The following is a 20,747-nucleotide window of genomic DNA, read 5'->3' as shown; positions in this document are numbered from 1 at the left end:
TCTCCTCCTTCCTGCATCCCTCTGCAAGGACACTGCATTTCATTATGATCCTACCTCCTTCCCTCATGCTGAGTGTTGCCATTTCAAATTGCTTCTAAATTTGCAAGTGCAAGAAAGAAACCTAAGGAAATGTAGGTGGCAAGTCTCTGAGTGACACACTCTAAGAGAAACCCAGCTGGTCTTGCAGACACCTCCATGAGCAGGAGGAGTTTCACATTCTTTACTTGCACACATCCATCCTGCCCTGCTCCCTCCACTGGCTGGACAAGCCTTGTCAGATCTCTCCTGTGCTTTGTCTCACTTTCTGGTTCAGAGATGTTGCCCCAAATTTTTTGTCTGACAGCAACTGGGCAGGTGGGGAGAGATGAAGAATGAAATTATTATCCTGTAACCTTAGCCTTAGAACTTGCTGCCACAAAGATGGTAATAATCAGATTATTCACAGAGACAAAACCCACTTCACAGTCATTCAGTCAAACAACTAGAGATGTATTAAAAACACAAGAAATACCTGGACATAGGCCCTGCAAGAGCGCTCCCTTTTCTGAAGCTGATTCCATAAAGACAGCAGATTAAAGACAGAACAGAAAAAACAAGTTAGTGACAGAACAAGGGGAAAAAAACCTGAAGAAAAAGCCTGTGAAAAACCCCTCATTTCTGTCTTATAGCAGCTCCTGAACACCAACCAAACCAAAGGAAGCATGCGAGTCAGGCAGCAGGGGAAGGCTGGAGGGACTGGCTCCAGATACATGGGTTAGTCCTTTTCAGTGAAATAAAGCACAGACTGGTGACTTTGCAAGAGCAGCTGTTAGATGGAAGGAGACACTGCAGTCAAGTAGAGATGCTCAAGAGATGCTGTTTTCCTTACAGTCTGAAGATCACACATGACATTTGCATGTCAGACAAGGCTGGGAAGGATGGGAATGGTGGTTATTAACATAGGAGGAGTGTGAGATGTGCAGTCAGACAGCAGTAATGCCACAGTGAGGTATAACCTCAGTAAGTCTTTGGATGAGCATCCTGATCCAGGAGGGTACAGCCCCATCCTCATACACCTGCACAGCTCTGGCACAACCTGTCCCACTCCAGGCTTCATGGCTTACAGGCAGCTCAGGGTGAGTGTGAGATTAGATTGTACTGAAGGACAGAGCACTGCCCACAGCTCCTGACAGCACCGAGGGCCTCTGCAGAAAACATACCAATGAAATGGGAATCCCATGAAAAATTTCCAGGCGAGGCTATTCTTTCCCCTTTGGATTAAACTGCTTCTCCAGGAATGCATTTTCCAGTCCTCTCATACTGAGTTGTGCTTTCCTTTGCATTTACTGGACTAAATGCTTTATACACTAATAGCTTTTCCACAAAGAGACCTTGCTTTTCCCACAGAAATCATGATTAGGACTGTACTTTGATATGCTCTTGCACGCCTCCTGCCTGATAATGGCCCTTGAGTGCACCATGAAATTCTAACAGGCACTTCTGTACCTGCCCAGGACTCTGCAGGCAGGCTGCTACAATTGGTGAGCTCTGTTTTGCTAAAACTCAGCATTGCAAAGTCAGGCTGAGCAGAGCCCCTGGCCTGGCTGCATTTGGTTTTGGTGGTGGGCCTGGGTCTGCACAGTGTACAAACCCAAGAGATCCCAGGTAACCTGTGCCCTCCACTCACAGCACTGCAATCCCATTTGTATACCTGAGAGACAAATCTCTCCCCCAGGGTTCTGAGGCCCTGAAATAAACAGGATACACACAGCTATCATGCAATGCCAGATTTCAATTTCTGGTTCATTAATTTGTAACAGTAGAAATTTTCCTCTAGGTGAGCTTGGCCAGTGAGAAGACTTGACAGAAAGCAATGGAAATCCAAGAAAAACTTGCTGAAAACTGCAGAGGCATCCACTCATGCTCTGCAACAGAACAATTATTGCCTTATTTACACCCGATCCACTGGAAAGTATAAAGCTTTTAGTAACAGAAAGTGGATCCTGAAAAATGATGGCATTTAAGGATTCTGATTATGTCAGTTCATTTTAAAAATTCATTCTCCATCAGCTTGTAAAAAAAAAATAAAAATCAACAACCAGTATAAAAGAGCACAAGTAGTTACTTTCAAAATCCACAGCATATTTTCTTTAATGTTTAAAAAGAGTATTTAATGGCTAGTGCTTACTTTATTTCTTCTTTCTGGCTAAACAGCACTAAGCAAAACTCTTGGCAAATTACTTTTTCCTTTTTTTTCTTTTTTTTTTTTTTTAAATACTCTCGATCAGTGAAGGGGGAAATGGAGCAGTAACTTTGCTGCCTTTTGTTTGCCCAATAGTACTTCCAAGTTGAACTCATGCATTCTTAAATGAACACAGAGCAGTTGCTCTTCTAAAGAATTAAGTGGGGAATGAGAGCAAGTAAATTACTGAGCCTGTCATTTGGATCACTGACTCACATCACTGTTTTGCAGGACTCCATGTGGTCCAGAATTTTAATGCAGAGTGCACTTGATTTATATGAGCTGCTTGTGTAAAGCTGATGGGGAGGGGGGTAGGAAACCTGCAAGGGGCAGCCCAGGAGTGACAGCTGAGCTGAGGAGCTCTGTCCTGCCCAGTCCTTCCCTCCCCTCAGTAACTCATAGCTGCCACTGGGACACGACCCCATTCCATGTAATTGAAACAAATATCAGAAGGTGAGACATAAAAAGATGAAAAATATGTGCCTGCAAAGCTGGAGTGACAAAATGTTGGGTGTAGCTAGAGCATATTCAGAAGAGCAAGCAGACTACAACCACAAAACCCATTAGTATATGACATTAATTGCTGGTTTTACCTGATATTGTCAGACATCACCATCATTTCAAACAAAGAACCATGGTATGGTTATAACAAATAATGTTATGCTGATGTAACCATGAATACAATTATTACCTACATTGTTATAAAATAGCTGGAAACAGCCCTAATTAGAAGCATGAGTATCACCCAACTCACAGCACATGCAAAGCACACGAAATGTAGGACCTCAATTCCCATGCTGCTGTAATCTTTATCAATCCAGAAGCCCATTGCATTTAAAACAGCATAAGTCTACAATAATAACTTACAAGAACAAAGACAATGTTACTTCTCTGAAAGTCTCTCTTCAGAAGAACAAAGGAAATTTCAGGCTTAATCCCTGCATAACCTTGAGACCACGTTCTGTTCTTACTTACATGGATGCCAGGGCTGACAGAGCCAGCTACACAGCTGAGAACAAAATTCTGTGTCCTATTTTAACTGGGTGGCCAGTACAACCATGTGCTTGGAGCCACAGTGTTCAGCTGCCCTTTGTTCTGATGATCAGGCCTGCACAATTCACCATCTGATCCCACAAAACCCCTACTCCAGGTGTTTACATGGGATTCAGTGATGAAGAAGGCCCTGGATTAAGGAAACCTTCAACTTTAAATTGAAATTTAAATCTGTTCTCACAGACTCCACAGCCTGCCTGTATTTCCTCACGACTGGCAACTTCTAGCACCTTCAGCATATAGCAGTTCCAGATAATTCTGGAAATGCCAAAAGGACTAATATTGTTCTCAACCAGAAGGCACAGCACCCACACCATCACCATGCAGTAAGGTGCTTATGGGTGAAGTCACAAGTCATCACTAGCAAGGCCCTCCAATACCAAACTGTTCTTAAGAGTAAAGACTTCTTAAGTGTAAATATGATGGTACCTTGTGTGCCTTTGGTAAATGTATCTCCAGTGTAAATAAATGTTTCTGTCTGCTTTTGTTTGTTAATATTCATGCACAAAAGTGTTCATTTAACCTTCACATCAGCATCTTGTAATGTTACAAGATGAAAAAAATTCAAAATCCAGACCCTGTCGGTCTCTTGGGGCTTTAAATATTCAGATTTTCTGGATCACATTACACGGCGTATTTCACAGACAGATTCAGCACTGGAAATGCTGGGGAAAAAATACCTGGTTTTATTCATATTGGCACAGGCCTGAAATAATTGCTGTGGCATCACTCGAGTTATTCTCATACTGAGCTGACAGAGCTGAGACCACAATGAAGTACCTGGAGTTCACGGATCTACACAGCTAAGGGTGTACATTTCCCAACACCAATAATACACTTGCCATTTGCAAACTGTTGTGTTTTTTTTTTCTCAGCAGACTAAAATACACTGTAACCAAAAACCTGCCAGGTACTCCTGTCTATTAGGAAAGCATCACTGCCCTACAATACAACCATTCAGAAAGACACTTATAACAGCACTCCAGAAAAAGACCCAAAGCCTTCTTCAGCCTCCCATTCCCTCCCAAGCCTCTTTGTTTTTACCTTATTTAAGCTGCGTGCAGCACTGTCCTTCCCACCTGGAGTCAGGTTTCTGAGCTGCACATCAAGCAAGTTCACCAGCTGGACCATGGCAGACACAGAGTAGGTGATGTCACCAGCATACAGGTGGTTTTTGGTGTGCTCTGCAAGCTCCCGGGCAATGTTGGCAGCCATCTCCCCTGACTTCATCTGCAAATGAGAAAGCAGAGGAAAAGGTTGCCCCTGGCTGTTAGCATGATGTATTCCACTCCCTCCCAGCCTCAGAGTGTTAAGTCACTCAGCCCCCTGCAACAAGAAGAAAGAGAGAAGAGATGAAGGAGAGAGAAAGAAAAAGAAAAAAGAAGGAAAGAAGTTCCCAAGAAAGAAACTACAGCAAAGATCTTCATGGGTGGATCCTGTGAAGCATCTCTTGTTGTGGTTTAAACGTGTTTCTTGCAGCTACAGTCACCATATTGGCCTCAACACTTGTTACAGAGCAATGCTGGAACTGATTGCCATCTGCTCCTCTGCACTGCAGCAGATGCAGTCAAAGACTCCATGGGGTGTCCATGCTAGGGAAGGTTTCTGTTAGCTTGTCCCATTGCCTTACCTATGCCACTTCATAAAAAAAACAAACTACATAAATAGTTTTGGGACTGTATCATCTAGGCTGTTGAGGAGGACAACATGAACATGGGTGGCTTGTGCTTTAGATCTACAGAGGCTTTTCATGCATTCATGAAGGACAGAAAGGTTTCTGTTCTGCTGCAAAATAAGCCTTCCTCTCTCTCAGGGGCTTGAAGCTGAGTGCAGAGGTGCCTCTCCTCCCAGGAAGCACCCACAGCAGAAACCTGTAGCCAGGAAAATGTATTTTCAGGCAAGTCACACAGCGTGCCAAGGATGGTCCTGATGAAAGCAAGAGGCAAAACAGAGAGGCTGAGAGTGAGTGTATGCCCTCATGGTCAGGACAATGCAATGTATCCAGAGCTGACCTTTCTGCTTCCTTTTACTGCTTGACTCCAGAAATAACCCAGGTAGCAGTGCATAATTCAATCGCACTGGCAAGTTTATTCTCCTGCTACATTACAAGGGCATGGCAGGCACCAACAATAAAGTTAAAGTAAATGTCAGGAGGCCAATGAATTCCTGAATGGGACATTTGTTCTGATCTCCCATCAAGCACAATAACTCTAATGGAAGCTAATAGAGGGCTGTAAAACCCAACACCATGACGCAAGCAGGCAGGCGCCCAATGTGTGGTCTGAGTGCAGCAGGGAAAGGCAAGCAGTGAGTAATATTCCTTACTGCACCACAGAGCTGTGAAAGCAGCACAGCATTTGCCTGCCACCCCCTCTGCCTTGGCTGAAATCCCTCTAGGGGACCCATCACCCTTCCTCCTGGGCAGTGTGGACACAGCAGGTGACAGAAGAGGGCATTTTTTGGGAAACAAAGCAGCTCAGGAACAGAGATGCTGAGCAGATAGGAATCCTGGCTGCCCAAAAGTGGTACTGTCCACTCTGTAAGCTGTGCTGCAGCTGCTGTGGGGTGGGTGGCTGAGGAGGATCCAAGCACTGGGGATGCAGGAGAGCTCAGCAGCAGGGTACAACCATGCCCTGTCCTCAGGATGTGGCTGGCTTACTGATCCTCCAGCTGTCCCCACTGCAGCAAGAAGAGGAGCTGGTTTGGCTTGGAGGAGGAAGCTTTTCCAGCTTTAAGAGAGATGCTGGAGGAAATCTGCAGGCTTGGGGCAGGAAACTGACCTGTCCATGTGAGAAATGATTGCCTGGTTTACTGATCAATCAGTCCCAATCCCTAAGCACAGTGATTATTTCCAAGACCTTCGCTTGGGCAGGAAAACCAAATGGCTATTGGATCTTTCCTAAGTAATTTAAAATTGTGTTTGCTGTAAGGATTGTACTGAATGCAACCCCAAACACAAGCCCCTAGGCAAACCTGGCAGGGCCTTCCCTTCAAAAGTGATTCCTGGAAAGTGTTAATGTTTGTAGCACCTTTTGATAGAGGCTGGGCCACGTGTCCCAGGATCCTAGTGCCAGAGAGGCATCAGAAGCTCAGATGAACAGTAATTTGGCAGATCCCCCTAGTCTTTCCAACAGCTGGTGAAAGGTTCCCAAAGCTGAACATAACTAAATTCCTCCAGAAAAATAATAGAAATAAAAGCAAATAATCCAGTCCTAATCGTAACCCACTGGGCATTTCTGAAAACCTGGCTCTTCCATTTTAGCTGGCTTTGAAAGCACGTAACAAATTAAGAGGGGTTCATTTGTTACACAAATGATAGCTGGGCTTTCAAATAAAATAAGCCTAACCTTGATGGAGATTTCATCAGTGCAGGCTATTATTTCCCTCTGCTAATGGCTAAAGGCCTAGTCATCTTCACCAAGCAGCAAGAGGTCTCCCAGCTGTCTGGGTGAATTATGGCCAGAGTAAGTAATATTAACCCCTCCAGGATGAGTCTGTGGGTCATAAAACAAGAGCTGCACAGCTGCTAATGCCAGCAAAAGCAGTCTTTATTCACCAGCCAGCTGAGCACATGGCAGGGGAACTGCCCACCCTTCTGCATGGCACAGGAGGCTCCTGGGCTTTGCACTGGCTGTGTCATGTCACAGCAGCCCCCCTTGTCTTTGGGGAAGAGGGGTGATGAGGGGTGTCCATGCTAAGGATCTGCAGGCTCTTGAGCCTCAGTTAAGATGGGGGAAAAAGCTACAGTCTGGGCTGTAGGATCACCCCACCCAGCCTGGCACAGTGGGTACTGCCTACCCAGGAGAGCCTGTGCTGCTACCAGGCAGCAGCCACAACACTGGGACTGCCTGGCTCTGGCTAGAGAAGAGAGTCAATTCCCACAGATTGTTATAATAAGGATTCAGCCCACAGACTCTGGCATGAACACACATCTGGTCTCTGTAATGAAATCAGCTGAAAGCACCACTGTGCATTAATAACAAAAACGTTCAACATATTGCTACCAAATAAACTCTGCTTGTCTTGAACTTCTATTGTCACATGTTAATGCACTTTTAGCATTGACAAATGACGAACTGCTACAAAACATTCATCAAGGGACTGAAGAGTCAAAAGATACACGGCACTGCTTTCTGTTCCATCAGTTCTTTTATAATTTGGGCACAAGTTAAAGACAAATTCAGAGGCATAGCACAAACATTTCATATTGAGCCTGTCTTTTGGTAAAGATTCTCAACTACAGAGTTTATCTTGTGCTTGCATAGCATGAGCAGATCCTTTGGGATGAACGAAAAGGAAAGTTTCCTTTGCATCGAGTTGGAATTTTCCACGTATCTACCCACATCCTCCTTCCTTGCTCTCCTTTTCTTGCCCCAAATAAGAGCTGTCACTCACACTGGTTTAATTCCACTCTACAGTCCCTCTCCCTTTGCCTTTTTCTCACCCTCTTTGCCTTAATTTCCATCAGATTTCCATCAGTCTCAGTCTTGCTTTCTTCTTCCACTTCCTAGCTACTACACATGGTTCATGCCTTATGTGTGACTGTTGTTCTCCTTGGGTTCCCTGGTGTTAAAACAGCCAGGAAACCCCAGAAGGTCATTGCAAAGACTCAGTGTCATCAACATATGGAAAGGGTTTTACCTTCTGAGTGATGTGGTTGATCCAAGGAGAGGAGCAGTTGCTGAGATCAGGTCCTTGGGTCTCCCAGATCCCGTCTGGCGCAAGACACCGGAAGGTTGCAACCCCTGGAAGAGGGAAGTTTCTGTGTTCAGTGTTACTGGCTGCATTCTGACCCCACAACTCTATGTCACCAGCTTCACTTTACAATCACAGATACCTCAGGTGAGGCCTGGGAGCTTACTAGTGCTCAGGACCTTATATGACACTCCAAGACATCTGAGAGTCCTGGTCTCCCATCATCCTAATGCTCAGGGGGGGCATGAAGCTGCTCCCATGAGGTACTGCAGGGATGCACACTCCATGCTGCCAAATGGAAGCTATGGACAGAGGACTGGAACTAAGCTGCCAGGAACTAAGGAATGGAAGCTGGATCTCAAACACTTAGCCAGCACCTCAAGTGCTTTGCCCCATCACTGGCACCTCAGGATCAGATCCTGTGTCTCCACTTCCTTGTTCCTTTGTGAAAGTTTTAGTGCTCTGAGTCACCATTACACCATTTCAGTGGAAACACACAAAAGATTAAACACTGGGAATGCCAAGACTTTACTGTTCCCCTGCCAGCCACTGAAAAGGACTTTAAAGGAGAGTTTTGTTTGGTAAGGGCCACAGAGAACTCTGCTGCTAAAAGACAGCAAAGCACCTCAGGTCCTTCTGGACAAAGAGAAGTGCATCCAACATGGTGCAGGTAAAGATTTTTTAAAGAAAGCAAACTGCTACGTGTAGAATGAAGACTGTATGCTGCCAAGTGTTCTGCCCTGCAGAGCTCAACTTCTCAGCACAGGACTGAACTACAGGCTAGGATTCATGGTGGTTCAAGGGCTTGCTCATTTCTTCAGAGGGAGTTGTAAGAGGCCCACTTTTAATGTACCACAGCTTTTAAAAACAAGTACAAATCTCTGAAATTAGAGAAGGGAAAGGGTTATTGCCATCCCCTATCAGCCATTTTGGGTTTGTTTTTTGTTTTAGTTGTTCTCATCCAGTCCTTAGCTTTTGTGCTTTAAGAAGGGCTTCCTGCACCCCAACTTCATTTGCCTGTTTTATCTCTTCTTTTTCACAGCCTAATTTCAGACTATCCTTTCCCCTGGCTGAGAACCACATACTTTTTGCATTAATATTACAAGGTAGTGCTAGAAAACACAGAAAAAATGCTTGTTATTCTCACCACTTTCCATGCTTCCCATATTTAACCTATATCTTATCATTCTGATCTCAACAAATGCAAGAGGGAACCAATACTGGTATACAAAGGTGTGAATGACTCTCCAGAGCAACAGAGCGTAGAATTAGAGTCTTCTCTGCATGCCTTATTTGTAGACAATTTGCTTCTCTTTCAGATTTATTTTTTTCAAGGAGGTTCTTGGGGCTGGACAACAGGACTAGTTTGAAAAATAAATACTTTTGGAGAACAGCATCTTTTAAAATGCAGCAAAGTGAACCATATGCCAAAACCCATTATTCACCATGTTTTAATTGGTACAGAAGAGTTTCAAAAGTAACCTTTTGGAAGAAAGTAACTGGGGGGGAGAAGAGTAGAAGAAAAGAAGCAAAATCCAATAAACCATTTTGAAAGATTTGGCTGTTTTTTCTCCAGCTTTCCCTACTGATCAAGGCTGGAACCTGAAAAATCATTCGCACTGATTCAGGAGTGTGATCTAGGGTAATACTTGTGCTCCAAAATGCTGTCCAAACCTTTGAAATGCAAAGAGTGCAGCACAGAGCTTCAAAATAGTTCTGTTGATCCCACACACACAAATAAGCAAAGCATTGGCCACCAACATATCAGTGAGTCCTGGGGATAAAAATACAGGCAAAACCAGGGCACGGTCCATTACTTCTGGAAGCAGAGGCTCTTATAGCCCACCACACCCTTCCTCACAAGGCTGTCAGCTTGTCTTCTCCTTCAGCCAGAACCTAGAATGCCAAAGGTCCTGCACAAGATGCTCAGAGTGTTGTAGCTTTGGCCCTACCTCACCAAGGTCATGCAGACATGGACAGAAGGGGACTGCCAGTCCCCAACTCACCTATGGAGCCCATGGGACACGGCTGCTTCGCCACCTGGCCCTGCCGAGTCCGAGACCACATAATGTCCCGGGCTTCCACGGGGTCACAGCTCTCTGCCCCAGCTGGTGGCAGCTGGGAGGAGGCAGGTGGGAGGTGTGTGGTCATTTCATCGGGGACATCAGCCATGGGTGATGGTGTGCTGGTGCTCCTGTTCCTCCTGCCCGAGGCTGAGGTGGTGGTGGTAGGGCGGCCGGTGCTGCTGGTGGCCACTCGTGGGGTGGTGCTGGTGGTGGTGCTGCCAGGGCCCAGAGCCCCTGATGTGGATACACCTGAAACAAGGCAGAGATCATTAAAGAGTGGAAGGAAAAAAAAAGATTGGACCCTAGGTCCTGAGGAGGTGCCCTCTACCAGCTCTGTCCTGAGGGGTGTGTAGGTGGAGCTCCAGCTAACCCCAGGCTTGCTGAACAGCCAGCTGTCAAAGAGAAGCAAACAGGGGGTAATGACTGCTGGAGCACAACAGGCTCTCCAAAAGCACTACCATCTGATGAAAATAATCGAGTACTGTATGCCCTCAACATTTTTCCTCCTGGCATTTTAATGTACAAATCCTACCTAGCACAGAAATGCTTTTTAGTGTTGATGAAGACCCAGCTGGTTTGGACAGAAAAACATTTTCCATGGTGTAATAAAAAACCCCAACAAACAACATACCACAGATTGATTCCAAGAGAAGCAGTGAACAGAGGGATGAACAGCCTTCTCATACCACCTCCCTTCTACTATGAGCCCTGAGTTTAAATGAAGTTCAGAAAATACAACACAAATCCTGCAGACGTTGACAGATTTCTTCTAGTTTCTGCTCCAACCTGTGCTCGACCACCAAGCAATGGTTTGCACTGGACATTACAGGGAGGATTAAAGTTTGTAGGGAACTTTGGCAAATATTACCTGTTTTTACTACCTCAGGTCTTGCCACTAGCACATATCTTATCTCTTCATAGAAACAATTAACCCAGTAGAAAACAACCTGTAGAAATTCTCCTTTACTCATACAGTAAGAAGTTATTTTCCATTTGCAAAATGACCTACGCAGTGTACTACAGATGCAGAGACACTGAGCAGACACAGCAGATTCAGTTTCAAAGCCAAACCTAAGAAACTCCCCCTTAAAGTCATTCTGCAGCCATCTGTGAGCGTGTAGAAATTTATACTGAGCATCCCAGGAGCTCCCCTTGATCCACACCCAGGGGGGCTGCATTTTTAAGCCCACTTTTCATTGACAATCACTGAACATCTCATGGCATGTTCATTCTGGAATAGCTCTGGCATGTTTACTGTAGCAGCCAGGCACCAGGGATTTAATGGCATTTTCCTTTAGCCATTAAAAAGAGTAATCTCACCTTTCATAAAGCCCTTGGCACTAGTTTGAAATCTCTTTCAGAGCTTGTTCTCCCCACTTTTTTCTTGTTCAGCTGGGCTTTCTTGCTGCTTTTAAAAATAAACACCTCCACCGGTTAGATAGGAGAAATTATAAGAAGACATAAAAGAGCCACCTCGAAGTGGCCTAACGGAGTGAGATGGATGGGATCCCACTGAACTCAGCTCAAAGGTCTGATTATTCAAGGAGTCAGGTTGGTAATGAGCTCCAGTGCACATGAGCACCATGCTAATGCAACCCATTCCCACTGGCCCCAGGCAGCACCACTTGCAGATTCTGCTCACGAAACTGTGTGCTTAAAAACAGAGTTAATTGGTAAGAGGGGAAAGAATAAGAGATGAAGATTATTTACATATAAATGACTCTCAGATCCAAGCAAAACCACGAAGAGATTGCAATCTGCAAAATTACCTAAATCCTACAGCAGAGAACAGAGATCAGACCTCCAGATTAATTCAGGCTGCCATTAAACTGGAAGTTTTTAACTTGGGTAAAAGTAGCATCACTTTAACAGAAGGAATCTTCAGATAATACTTCCTAATACAATCTTTGCTCCCAGACAAGCAGTAACCTTTAAAAATCACCACCACTGCTACAACTAGAAATGTACAATCATCATCTCTTCAGGAGGGACAGAGGAGGAATTAAGAATTGTTATAAATGTCTAGATCCTGACTGTGGTGATGGGGGGGTTGAGTGTGTCTGGGTCAGGATGAGGGGACAGGCAATCTTATGGTTGCTTGTACTTGTTCTTGGGGGGGATTCAGCCTCCCTGATGTCTGCTGGAATCACAGCACAGCAGAGAGGGAACAGTCCCAGAGGTTCCTGGGATGTGTAGGAGGCATGTGCACAAATCTGGGGGGCTGGATGGGATGCACCCAAGAGTGCTGAAGGAACTGGTAGGGCTGCTCAGCAAGCCACTTTCCAGCATTTATCAGCAGCCCTGGCTGACTGGAGAGGTACCAGCAGACTGGAAATCAGCCAACATAACCCCAACATGTAAGAAGGGATGGAAGGATGACCTGGAAAATTACAGCCCTGTTAGTCTGACCTTGGTACCAGGGAAGTTAATGGAGCAGATCATCCTGAGTACCATTATAGGGCACCTGCAGGACAACCAGGTGACCAGACCCAGTCAGCATGGGCACATGAAGGACAGGTCCTGTTTGACAAACACAGCTTCTATGACTAGGTGATCCACTGACTGGATGAGAGACTGGCTGTGGCTGTTCAATCTGGAGAAGAGGAGAGTTTATTGCTCCCTACAACTACCTGAAAGGAGGCTGTAGTGAGGGGGGGGGTTGGCCTCCCCTCCCTAGCAATAAGTTGTGCTGGAGGAGGTTCAGAGTGGATGTCAGGAAGAATTTCTTCACCAAAAGAGTGGTGAAGCAGGGCTGCCCAGGGAGGTGGTGGAGTCACCATGCCTGGGGCAGTCAAAAAACGTGTAGATGTGGCAGTTCAGGAGATGACTGGTTGGACTGGATGAGCTTGAAGATCCTTTCCAACCCTGATGATTCTATGATCTTGGTTATTTTATTTTTACTACTTGTTTTTACCATGCTTTGATGTATCAAACTTTGAAGACAGCTTCTGAGTGAGACTTGGGGTCTCACTGGGTATTTACTCCCCGTGGAGTCAAATCCCAGACCATGCAGACTTCACTGCCATGAAGCACACTGCTAGTATAGGTATTTTTACCATGATCCCAACAAAGCAAACTGTGGCTGGGGAGATATCTCTTCCCAACAAACACTTCCTCCCCAGAAACACGCCAAAGCAATACTTCACTTTTTTTCTTTCCTGCTCTATCTAGAAAGCTGACCCTAATAGCAGAAAACTAAGTTTTGCAATCATTCACGCTAGAACTGCAGCTATAAAAACCACCCAAAACATTTCCAGCATCCACAGGGGAGTAATTGCAGCTCCCAGAGGAGTTTCTCTACTCCCAGCACATTGACGAGCAAGAAAAAAAAAAAAATCATTATTTTTTTCCCTTTCCTTTTATTTCCCAAACTTGACACAGAACCCAAGCCTCTGGAGGGAGAATTTTGCTGGGTGGAAGGAAATTCACTGGAGGGATTTGGTCACAGGGGAAAATTTGTGCCAGGTCCAAGCAAACGGGGATGACTTCACTCTGCTGAGTTTTGCATTCCTGGGCCTGAGACTGAAGCAAAGGTGCAACTCATCTGAGGGACTCAGCATCTTCAGGAGGATACAGCAATCCACATGCCCTCTTCAGCACACCCAGGCTGCATTCACACTTATTTACGCCTTTGTGCCATGCAACAAACAGAGCTGGTTTCTGAAAGGCTGTGAGAAACACAAAACCTGAAGGTCATTCCATCTCTGCTAGTTTTGTTCTTTTCATGTTGGGCAACCACATTGCTCACAGCACCCCATTTGACAATGTAGTTTTCCACTGAAAGTTGGTGTAAGTTGTATTCATATAGCAAAAAAAGAAGGGTTAGGCACGTCTTGAAAAAAGCAGCACAAAAAACCCAGACCCAATACAGTTGGAGGAATACACCACAGCTGTTTTTCTCTTCACTGTCACATAAATTCATGTCATGGGAATTGAGTTTCCTACAGGCATTTTCAAATGCATTTCAAATGCAGAATGCTTTCTGAAACTTCCTAGGAAAAAAATTCCCACTTTCTTTTGCCTTTTTTTTTTTTTCCCCAGTGGCTTTTCACCATATTCCCTGTAAGGCAACAGAAAAGGATGACTGAAGTCAAGGAGCTTTGCACACACAGTGCCATCCCTAAGGACTGCACAAACAGGAACTCCTCAGCTCAGCCTGGGTGTTAACACATTGGTGCACTGCAATGTTATACTGAGTCCATGCAGCAAGACATCACCCTGCTGAATCATCTTGTCCTGGATGACTGCTGAAGCCCCAAAGCCACATATTGTTGCTATTCAGGAGCTGAAGTCCAGAGAAACAAGGTGAGATTAGCTCCTAAATTATGTACAACTCCCTCCTTGTGCTTGAGGGAAACTATGATTTATTTTTCCTGCAGGCAAAGGCCAAGCAGGCCTGACATCAAACATGTAAACAGCTCTTCCCTCCACTCACACTCACACATACCATTATTTGGAGAAGCTGAGCCAGAACACACAGGTTCACACACTGCTTTTGGAGGGGCTAGGGTTAGATTTTTGTTGTCAGATCCTCATTGACTGAGACTGACAAAAGGCTCGCAAAAAACACTGGTGGGAAGAAAAGATTAGATACACCATGGCCCCAGAGTGTTAAACATGGCACATAGTCTTCAACAACACAACTGGGTGTAGCCTTGTGCTCCCCAAAAGGCACAGGAAACATGACACACAGCTCCTCTTTTTCCTGCCTCTTACTTAACATCTGAAATAGCAGAGGAGAACCACGTTGCACCTGAGAGAAGAGAGGTCCATTCCCTTGTGAATTGCTGCAAAATGAAAAAAATCTTTCTGGATTATTTTCCCCCCTACCTTTTCCAGTAGGGATGAGATTTTGTGCCCAAGGCTTCTGTGCCCACGTGGCCATTCTGCTGGGCTGCACTGATGCTGTGATGATATGGCCCAGATGTTGAGTTCCCTGTACTAGGGAGAAACCTACAGCTGTGGTCCAAAACATGGTGCAAACTCAGCTGTTTCAGTGCATTTCAAGCTGGAATCACTTAACACACTGGGCTTTTCCCTCTGAATCTCAGTTTCAGCACTTAACCTTAAACAACAAAGAGTAAGAGCTGAAGTGTACCAAATCATCCCAACAGGCTCAACTTCAGTTCATCTGTCCCAACTCTTCCTCTCTCACTGCACCACAACTCTCAGCAAGACAATTATTACATCCAAAAGCAGCCACAACGTGGGACCAATTCCCAACATGCAAATCATGTCTACCAAAGCCTTTCTGAATGAAAACTTCACAGTTCTGACAATGATCGCTCCTTCATTACATGTGCTGGGAAGGTTGTTCTGTGAAAAACATCCTAGCTATTATTTCTAACTTTTCAGGTTCTGACTGAAAAAATAAGAACCCAAGAAGCATCCTGGCTGCTGGGTTTTTGGGGGTTGTTTTTTGTGAAATATCAGCTCTTATGCTTTTTGTGTGTGTGTGAGCACTTAAAACTTTTCCTGGCTCCCAGCAGCTCTTACTGTCAGGTCCCCAATTTAGCTGTCCTTTGAATAAAAACAGCTACTTCTTTCTTTCCTTCTTTTCCTCTCTGACCCATTCTTCCCCAAGAAACCACTGGATGCTGCTTAAAATGTGTAACTTTAGAGATATCAGACAGTGCTTTAACCATCACTGGGGTATGGGGTTACAGCACATAACCACACCTAGGAGCACGAGGAAATTCAAGTGGCACAGCATACAAATATCAGCTGTTGTTTTCACCATGGTCCTCTTCTATCAAATAACAGTTCCTCAAGTCTTAGCTCTGTTTGCCTATTCAGGACCTCTGCCAACTCCATCTCTGTGAACCTCTCTTACCCTTCAGCACTCATCCAACAAGGGCTTTAGTGCCATATTGCTTTTTCCAGACTTAGTTCAACTGCTTCTGAGTGTTCAGGCAGAAATCTAACTGTACCATTATGCACAAGACATAAAAACTGAGCATTTTTCTAAACATCATCCTGTGAAGCTTTTTAGAAATGCCTAGTAAACAGGAAAAGATTACAGAAGAGCTGATCTAACAGGCAGTAGATGAGAATTTATTATAAACTGGCTAATCCAATAGGTTGGAAAGTTCAGCTGATGAGATTTTTAGGCAATCTGGCTTCAAATCATTCAAGTTCCCAAACATATCCTCTGATGTGGTTGCAGTTATTTTGAATTTCTGGATTCGAATGTATAAAATCTGACTTTTTTTTTTTTTTAAATCCATATGTTATGTTACACAGACAAAGAAAACCAGCATATAATCTCTTTTTAAGGGCACACCAGCTGCATATTATTACTGAATGTATGGAATGAACTTCTAACCCCCTAAATATTCTCTGTCCCCTGACATGATTCACATCCATCAGAGCCAGTGGTGCAGATATTATGCCCTGTCTTCTAACCTAAATCCTTCATAATCTATTAAGGAGATCCTCGGTAGGAATTCCCCAGTATCCCATTGTTACAAAAATCACTTTTGATTTCATTAGCAGGTGCTGTCAATTTTTTCCTCAGACCATCACAGAGTGCAGATACGTGAGCACTCTGCTTACAGCTTCAAGAGATTTTCTGGAGGCTGAGGTTGCTGAGTTTGTATCTTTTTTTTTTTTTACCTTTTTAATTAACCCATGTGTTTGTTTTATGCATGCAAGCTGAAACATACCTTATAGTTTCTGTGCAAAACAAGCACACAGAGGGAAAAACAATTTTTCCAGTCTGTTTGGCAATGGATGTAGCTTCTTCTAATGTGTTCCTTGCCTTTTGCCTGCACTTCTGCATCTTTAATTGAACAACTTGCATGCAACTCTACAGAGGCAGTGCCAGATGGAGCTGCTTCTCTTCCAGCAGTTCTACACCTCTGCATTTGCAATGACTGGAAGGAAGTGTAGGAGTCACAAAATGACGATTCACAGCCTAGAATTCTCTGATCTATCCAATCAAAGCAAGGAGTCCTTCTGAGGGCCAAAGTAGTTTGTACTACTACCCAGAACGTTTCTTCATTTGCAAGCTACAAACACAACTCCAATAAAAGAAAACTATCATCTTCAAATAGTTTCTGTTCACCTGTGTGTGTAATACCTCCAATCTAGTTGTTAGTCACCACGATGGCCAATTGCACTCAGATAAATGCCTCGGACTCTTATAAACAGATCATAATCTGCCTGTGAAGTGTCTGGATGGTTGCTTTCCAATTTGTGAAATGGTTCAAATGCTGTAAATAAAACAGCAATTGGACAGCTTTCAAAAGGCAAGATTAGACCTTTCAATTCTCAGTGACTCTGTGCCTCCAAACCACACTCCTCTCATCTCTGTATTAATATTTAAAACCTGGTTGTGTTACGGTGCTGTCCTGAGAAAGGGGGCATGGTACAACTGGACCCAAGGAGACATCTACAAGAAATCATCTCTCTGGCCCTGCAGCATCACATGTGCAAGAGGTGTGGGGAGAGAGGTGGGTGAAGACCACCTGCCCCCACTTCCTTGTGCCTGGTTTGGCAAGCAAAAATCACACAGGCTACTTCTTGCCTTTACCGTGCATCTCCCTTTGCAGCATGAGTACCACCCCTCAACCCCTGCTGCTCTGAGGCTTGGGAACTGAGATCCCTTCTGGATCTGTGCACCATTGCTGGGCTACCAGAACAGTCTGGATGCCCCTTGTTTTGAGCACAAACACACTCTGTGGCTGGGCTGGTCAGCTGAACTCAGAGATGAAAGGGAAGAAAACAATATAAAAGGTGGAGTTAGAAAAGTGTTAGCAACCTTTTCTCTAACCCATGTTAGGATTGCCTTGCATTAGCATGCAGGTCATCCTGCATTCCCAGACAGGAATCAAAGACCTGAAAGCAGGGCCTGCTGTCTGCACAGTAGATATCATATCCATACTGTAGTCTGAGCATCCTCCAGAGCAAAAGGAATGATAAACCTGCCAGCAAAAGCTCACCTTTTGTCTTTCACCAAATCTTCTACTTTCTCCTCTTGCTGCAGCCCACTGCTTATTTCAAACCTCATTCCAAAACCAAATCCTTTTCAAAAGCTACCCAAGGGATTTCTCTTTACAGGGCACTTGGTCCACTCAGTCTGACTGCATTACCCTCTATGTTATTTATTTAATCCATTTATTCTTGGTCCTAAGAGAAAATCAGTCTGAGCCATGGAAAGAGCTTACCACTGAAACCAGCAGAAACAGAGAAATACTGAGAAAGGCTTTTCCTTTCAGCATGTTCTAGTGCACCTCTGGGTGGATGTGCTGTCAAGACACCTGTGTATCAGGGGGCAGGCACGCCTTGACCAAACCTGCTTTTAGTACTGGGATGAGTTCAAACCTCTCCTCAAAGTTTCCAGTTTTTTTTCTGCCCCTGGAGTGACAGATGGAAGAGAGTGATGGGAGAAGCCTGTGCCTGTGCTAAGCAGAAAAAAAAAAATCTTTCATGTAAGCCAAACCAAGAGAAGCTACAAAACTCCATCATAAGAATATCAATATTCAGGTACTTTCACAAATAAAGCAGTTTCCCTGACAAACCATAAAATGCTATTTAGCTCCCTTCCAAAACTCTTTATTACCTAGGTAGAAAAGCCATATTTTGTAATGCTTAATTCTAATATCTGTATTCATGCTGGCTCAGAGATCTGCCTAAACAATGCTTAACTACAGGACTGGCATCTAAATTTGTTTTATAGATATCTGATGTACCGAGGAGGGATTTAACAGTGAGAGAGCCATTAATATTATGAAAAACACATTTGCTTCAGTGAAGAGTATTTATAACAAATAAACAAACTGTGCAATAGACAGAAGCGTTTTAAAGTAAACTGAACTTGGTAAGACTTTAAAAGACATTTTCATACTAAATTTCCCTGCTTATGGAGAGAGGCAGTTTGGTACCAAGTGAGGTCCCCACTGATGTCCTAACAAGCCTGGCATGCAGACATCTCTCAGCAAGGTCCATTTTGTTGTTACTGAGGAAGCAGACTGGGGTGCTGGTACCAATGCTGAATATGCAGTCATATGCCCCAGCATCTCATGGAGATGGCCAGGACCTCCACACTGGAGGCACTGTCATGTTAGTCATCCCAGCTGAAAAGTCACAGCAGAAAGCTGAGAGGCAGGAAGGAACAGCACCCAAAAATCAGACATAGAGGATTATTTGAACCTGTTTGGTTCTGCACCAGTCAGGGTTACCAGCTCTCCTGGCAGTCAGTTTTGGCTAAGATGTAGATTCAGTCTCTCACCTGAGGGGTTGATGACAATACATAAGCCCAAGGTGGAAAAATTTTCACCACTGATTTGTCTCTTTACCTCTGAGGTTTCAGATGATTCTTGTTACTGGCTGGTGTAGATCATGACACTGCAATGTGAGCATGCCTTTTCTTGAGGAGCAGAGGAATGCAGTCCCTGACCTTGCAGGACTTTGAATTGGGCCACAAAAAAAGACAGGCATAAAAAAAACCTGCAAGAAAGTGTAGCCTGTTCAGGAACAGCTGCAAAGTAATATATCTAAGGTTGAAGCTGCATTTCTGCCTCCTCAGGTTTGGCATGTGGCTTTCCATGAAGTCGAGTGCTAACACTGAATTAGTGACCCAAACCAGAGGCACCAAATGCACAGAGCATCCTATTGGCATTTCCCATAATGTACTCCTGGCCTGGAACCTTAAACTGCCCCTAATCCACTTGGGCTACCAAGAAAGGTGCTGAGAAAAAAAAGGAGATAGGATATACACAGAAATGAAATTAAACTAAAAAAGTAAATTGTATCCTTCAGAGATTTTTAAGCTGTGCAATCTCCTTGCCTTTGTATAATCCAAACACCCATAAAACTAAGGAACTGATATCACTACAAAGCATAAACGTGATACTTTAAACAAAAGAATCATGTTTTTGTACAGGAAAAAAAAATTCACATATTCAATAGGTGAAAAAAGAGGAGAGACAAGAGAGAACCTCACCTGGTCTAATGCTAATACCTTAAAAATTACTCTGCTGTGTAGGTAAATGAGAATGTGTCTTCATGTGACTGCAAGGTTCAAAATAATTAACAGAAAACTTGGAAATAAAAAAAAGCAGTGGAGCAAATCAAATTGTATCTTATTTACAAATACAGCAGAGCCCTTTACATGCTTACAGATAATTAAGTATAAGATAAAACTACTGCTACAATACCAGGCTAGAGAGCTGCTGTATACTTCTAGCACACAGCTTAAACCCCACTTTACAGGTCTCATAGGTAACATAAAATAAATACACCACACTACAGTGATTATTAATTTTCCCTCTCTTCAGCATTGAATATGTTGAAACGTTTTTATTTTGTTAAACATTTTACAGCAGACCCTTTAGTACATGTGTTGAGACCTGTGATGTTATTAGCCTTGAGCCTCTGAAATTCCATGCACACATCAAGAAGCTGCATCAATTTGCAGGGAGGAAGTATAGTAGCTCTTCAAGTCACTGCAGTGCTTCACAGGTACTAAAAACCTCAATGCCCTTAATATTTTACATTAGCCAGCTAGAACTCTCATTTTGTAATAATGCTAACCCAAAATCTAGCTCACTTATGTCATCAAAAGCAATTCTTCTTTCATTATCTTAAATGTAAATGAGAAAAAACATGCAGCTGAAGCAGACAGAATAATTTATAATTAAAGGAAATCTGTCAGGCCAGGAATACTAAAACAAAACAAAAGCAACCAGAGCATAGCAATGAACTAATCT

At 43.9% G+C, this 20,747-nt stretch overlaps 1 protein-coding gene across 6 annotated transcripts in view; it reads right to left on the bottom strand.

Annotated features, from left to right (window-relative positions):
- Nucleotides 1-20,747, bottom strand: part of ADGRL3 (adhesion G protein-coupled receptor L3) — a 401,888-nt gene that overhangs the window by 72,480 nt on the left and 308,661 nt on the right. For 4 of the 6 annotated variants that reach the window (XM_030449718.1, XM_030449717.1, XM_030449722.1 and 1 more), the window contains 4 exons: nucleotides 9,976-10,284; nucleotides 7,916-8,019; nucleotides 4,319-4,504; nucleotides 512-550 (listed from right to left, as the gene is read on the bottom strand). In XM_030449718.1, the coding sequence (XP_030305578.1) occupies nucleotides 512-550; nucleotides 4,319-4,504; nucleotides 7,916-8,019; nucleotides 9,976-10,284 (638 nt within the window). The remainder of the gene's footprint in view (nucleotides 1-511; nucleotides 551-4,318; nucleotides 4,505-7,915; nucleotides 8,020-9,975; nucleotides 10,285-20,747) is intronic. The other 2 variants (XM_030449720.1, XM_030449721.1) reach the window with 1 other exon arrangement.

This window comes from Calypte anna, chromosome 4A (genome assembly GCF_003957555.1).
Source record: "Calypte anna isolate BGI_N300 chromosome 4A, bCalAnn1_v1.p, whole genome shotgun sequence".
NCBI classification, from domain to species: Eukaryota; Metazoa; Chordata; class Aves; order Apodiformes; family Trochilidae; genus Calypte; species Calypte anna.
The sequence above is the reverse complement of the archived record's forward strand: the minus strand, read 5'-3'. Positions and strand labels throughout refer to the sequence as shown.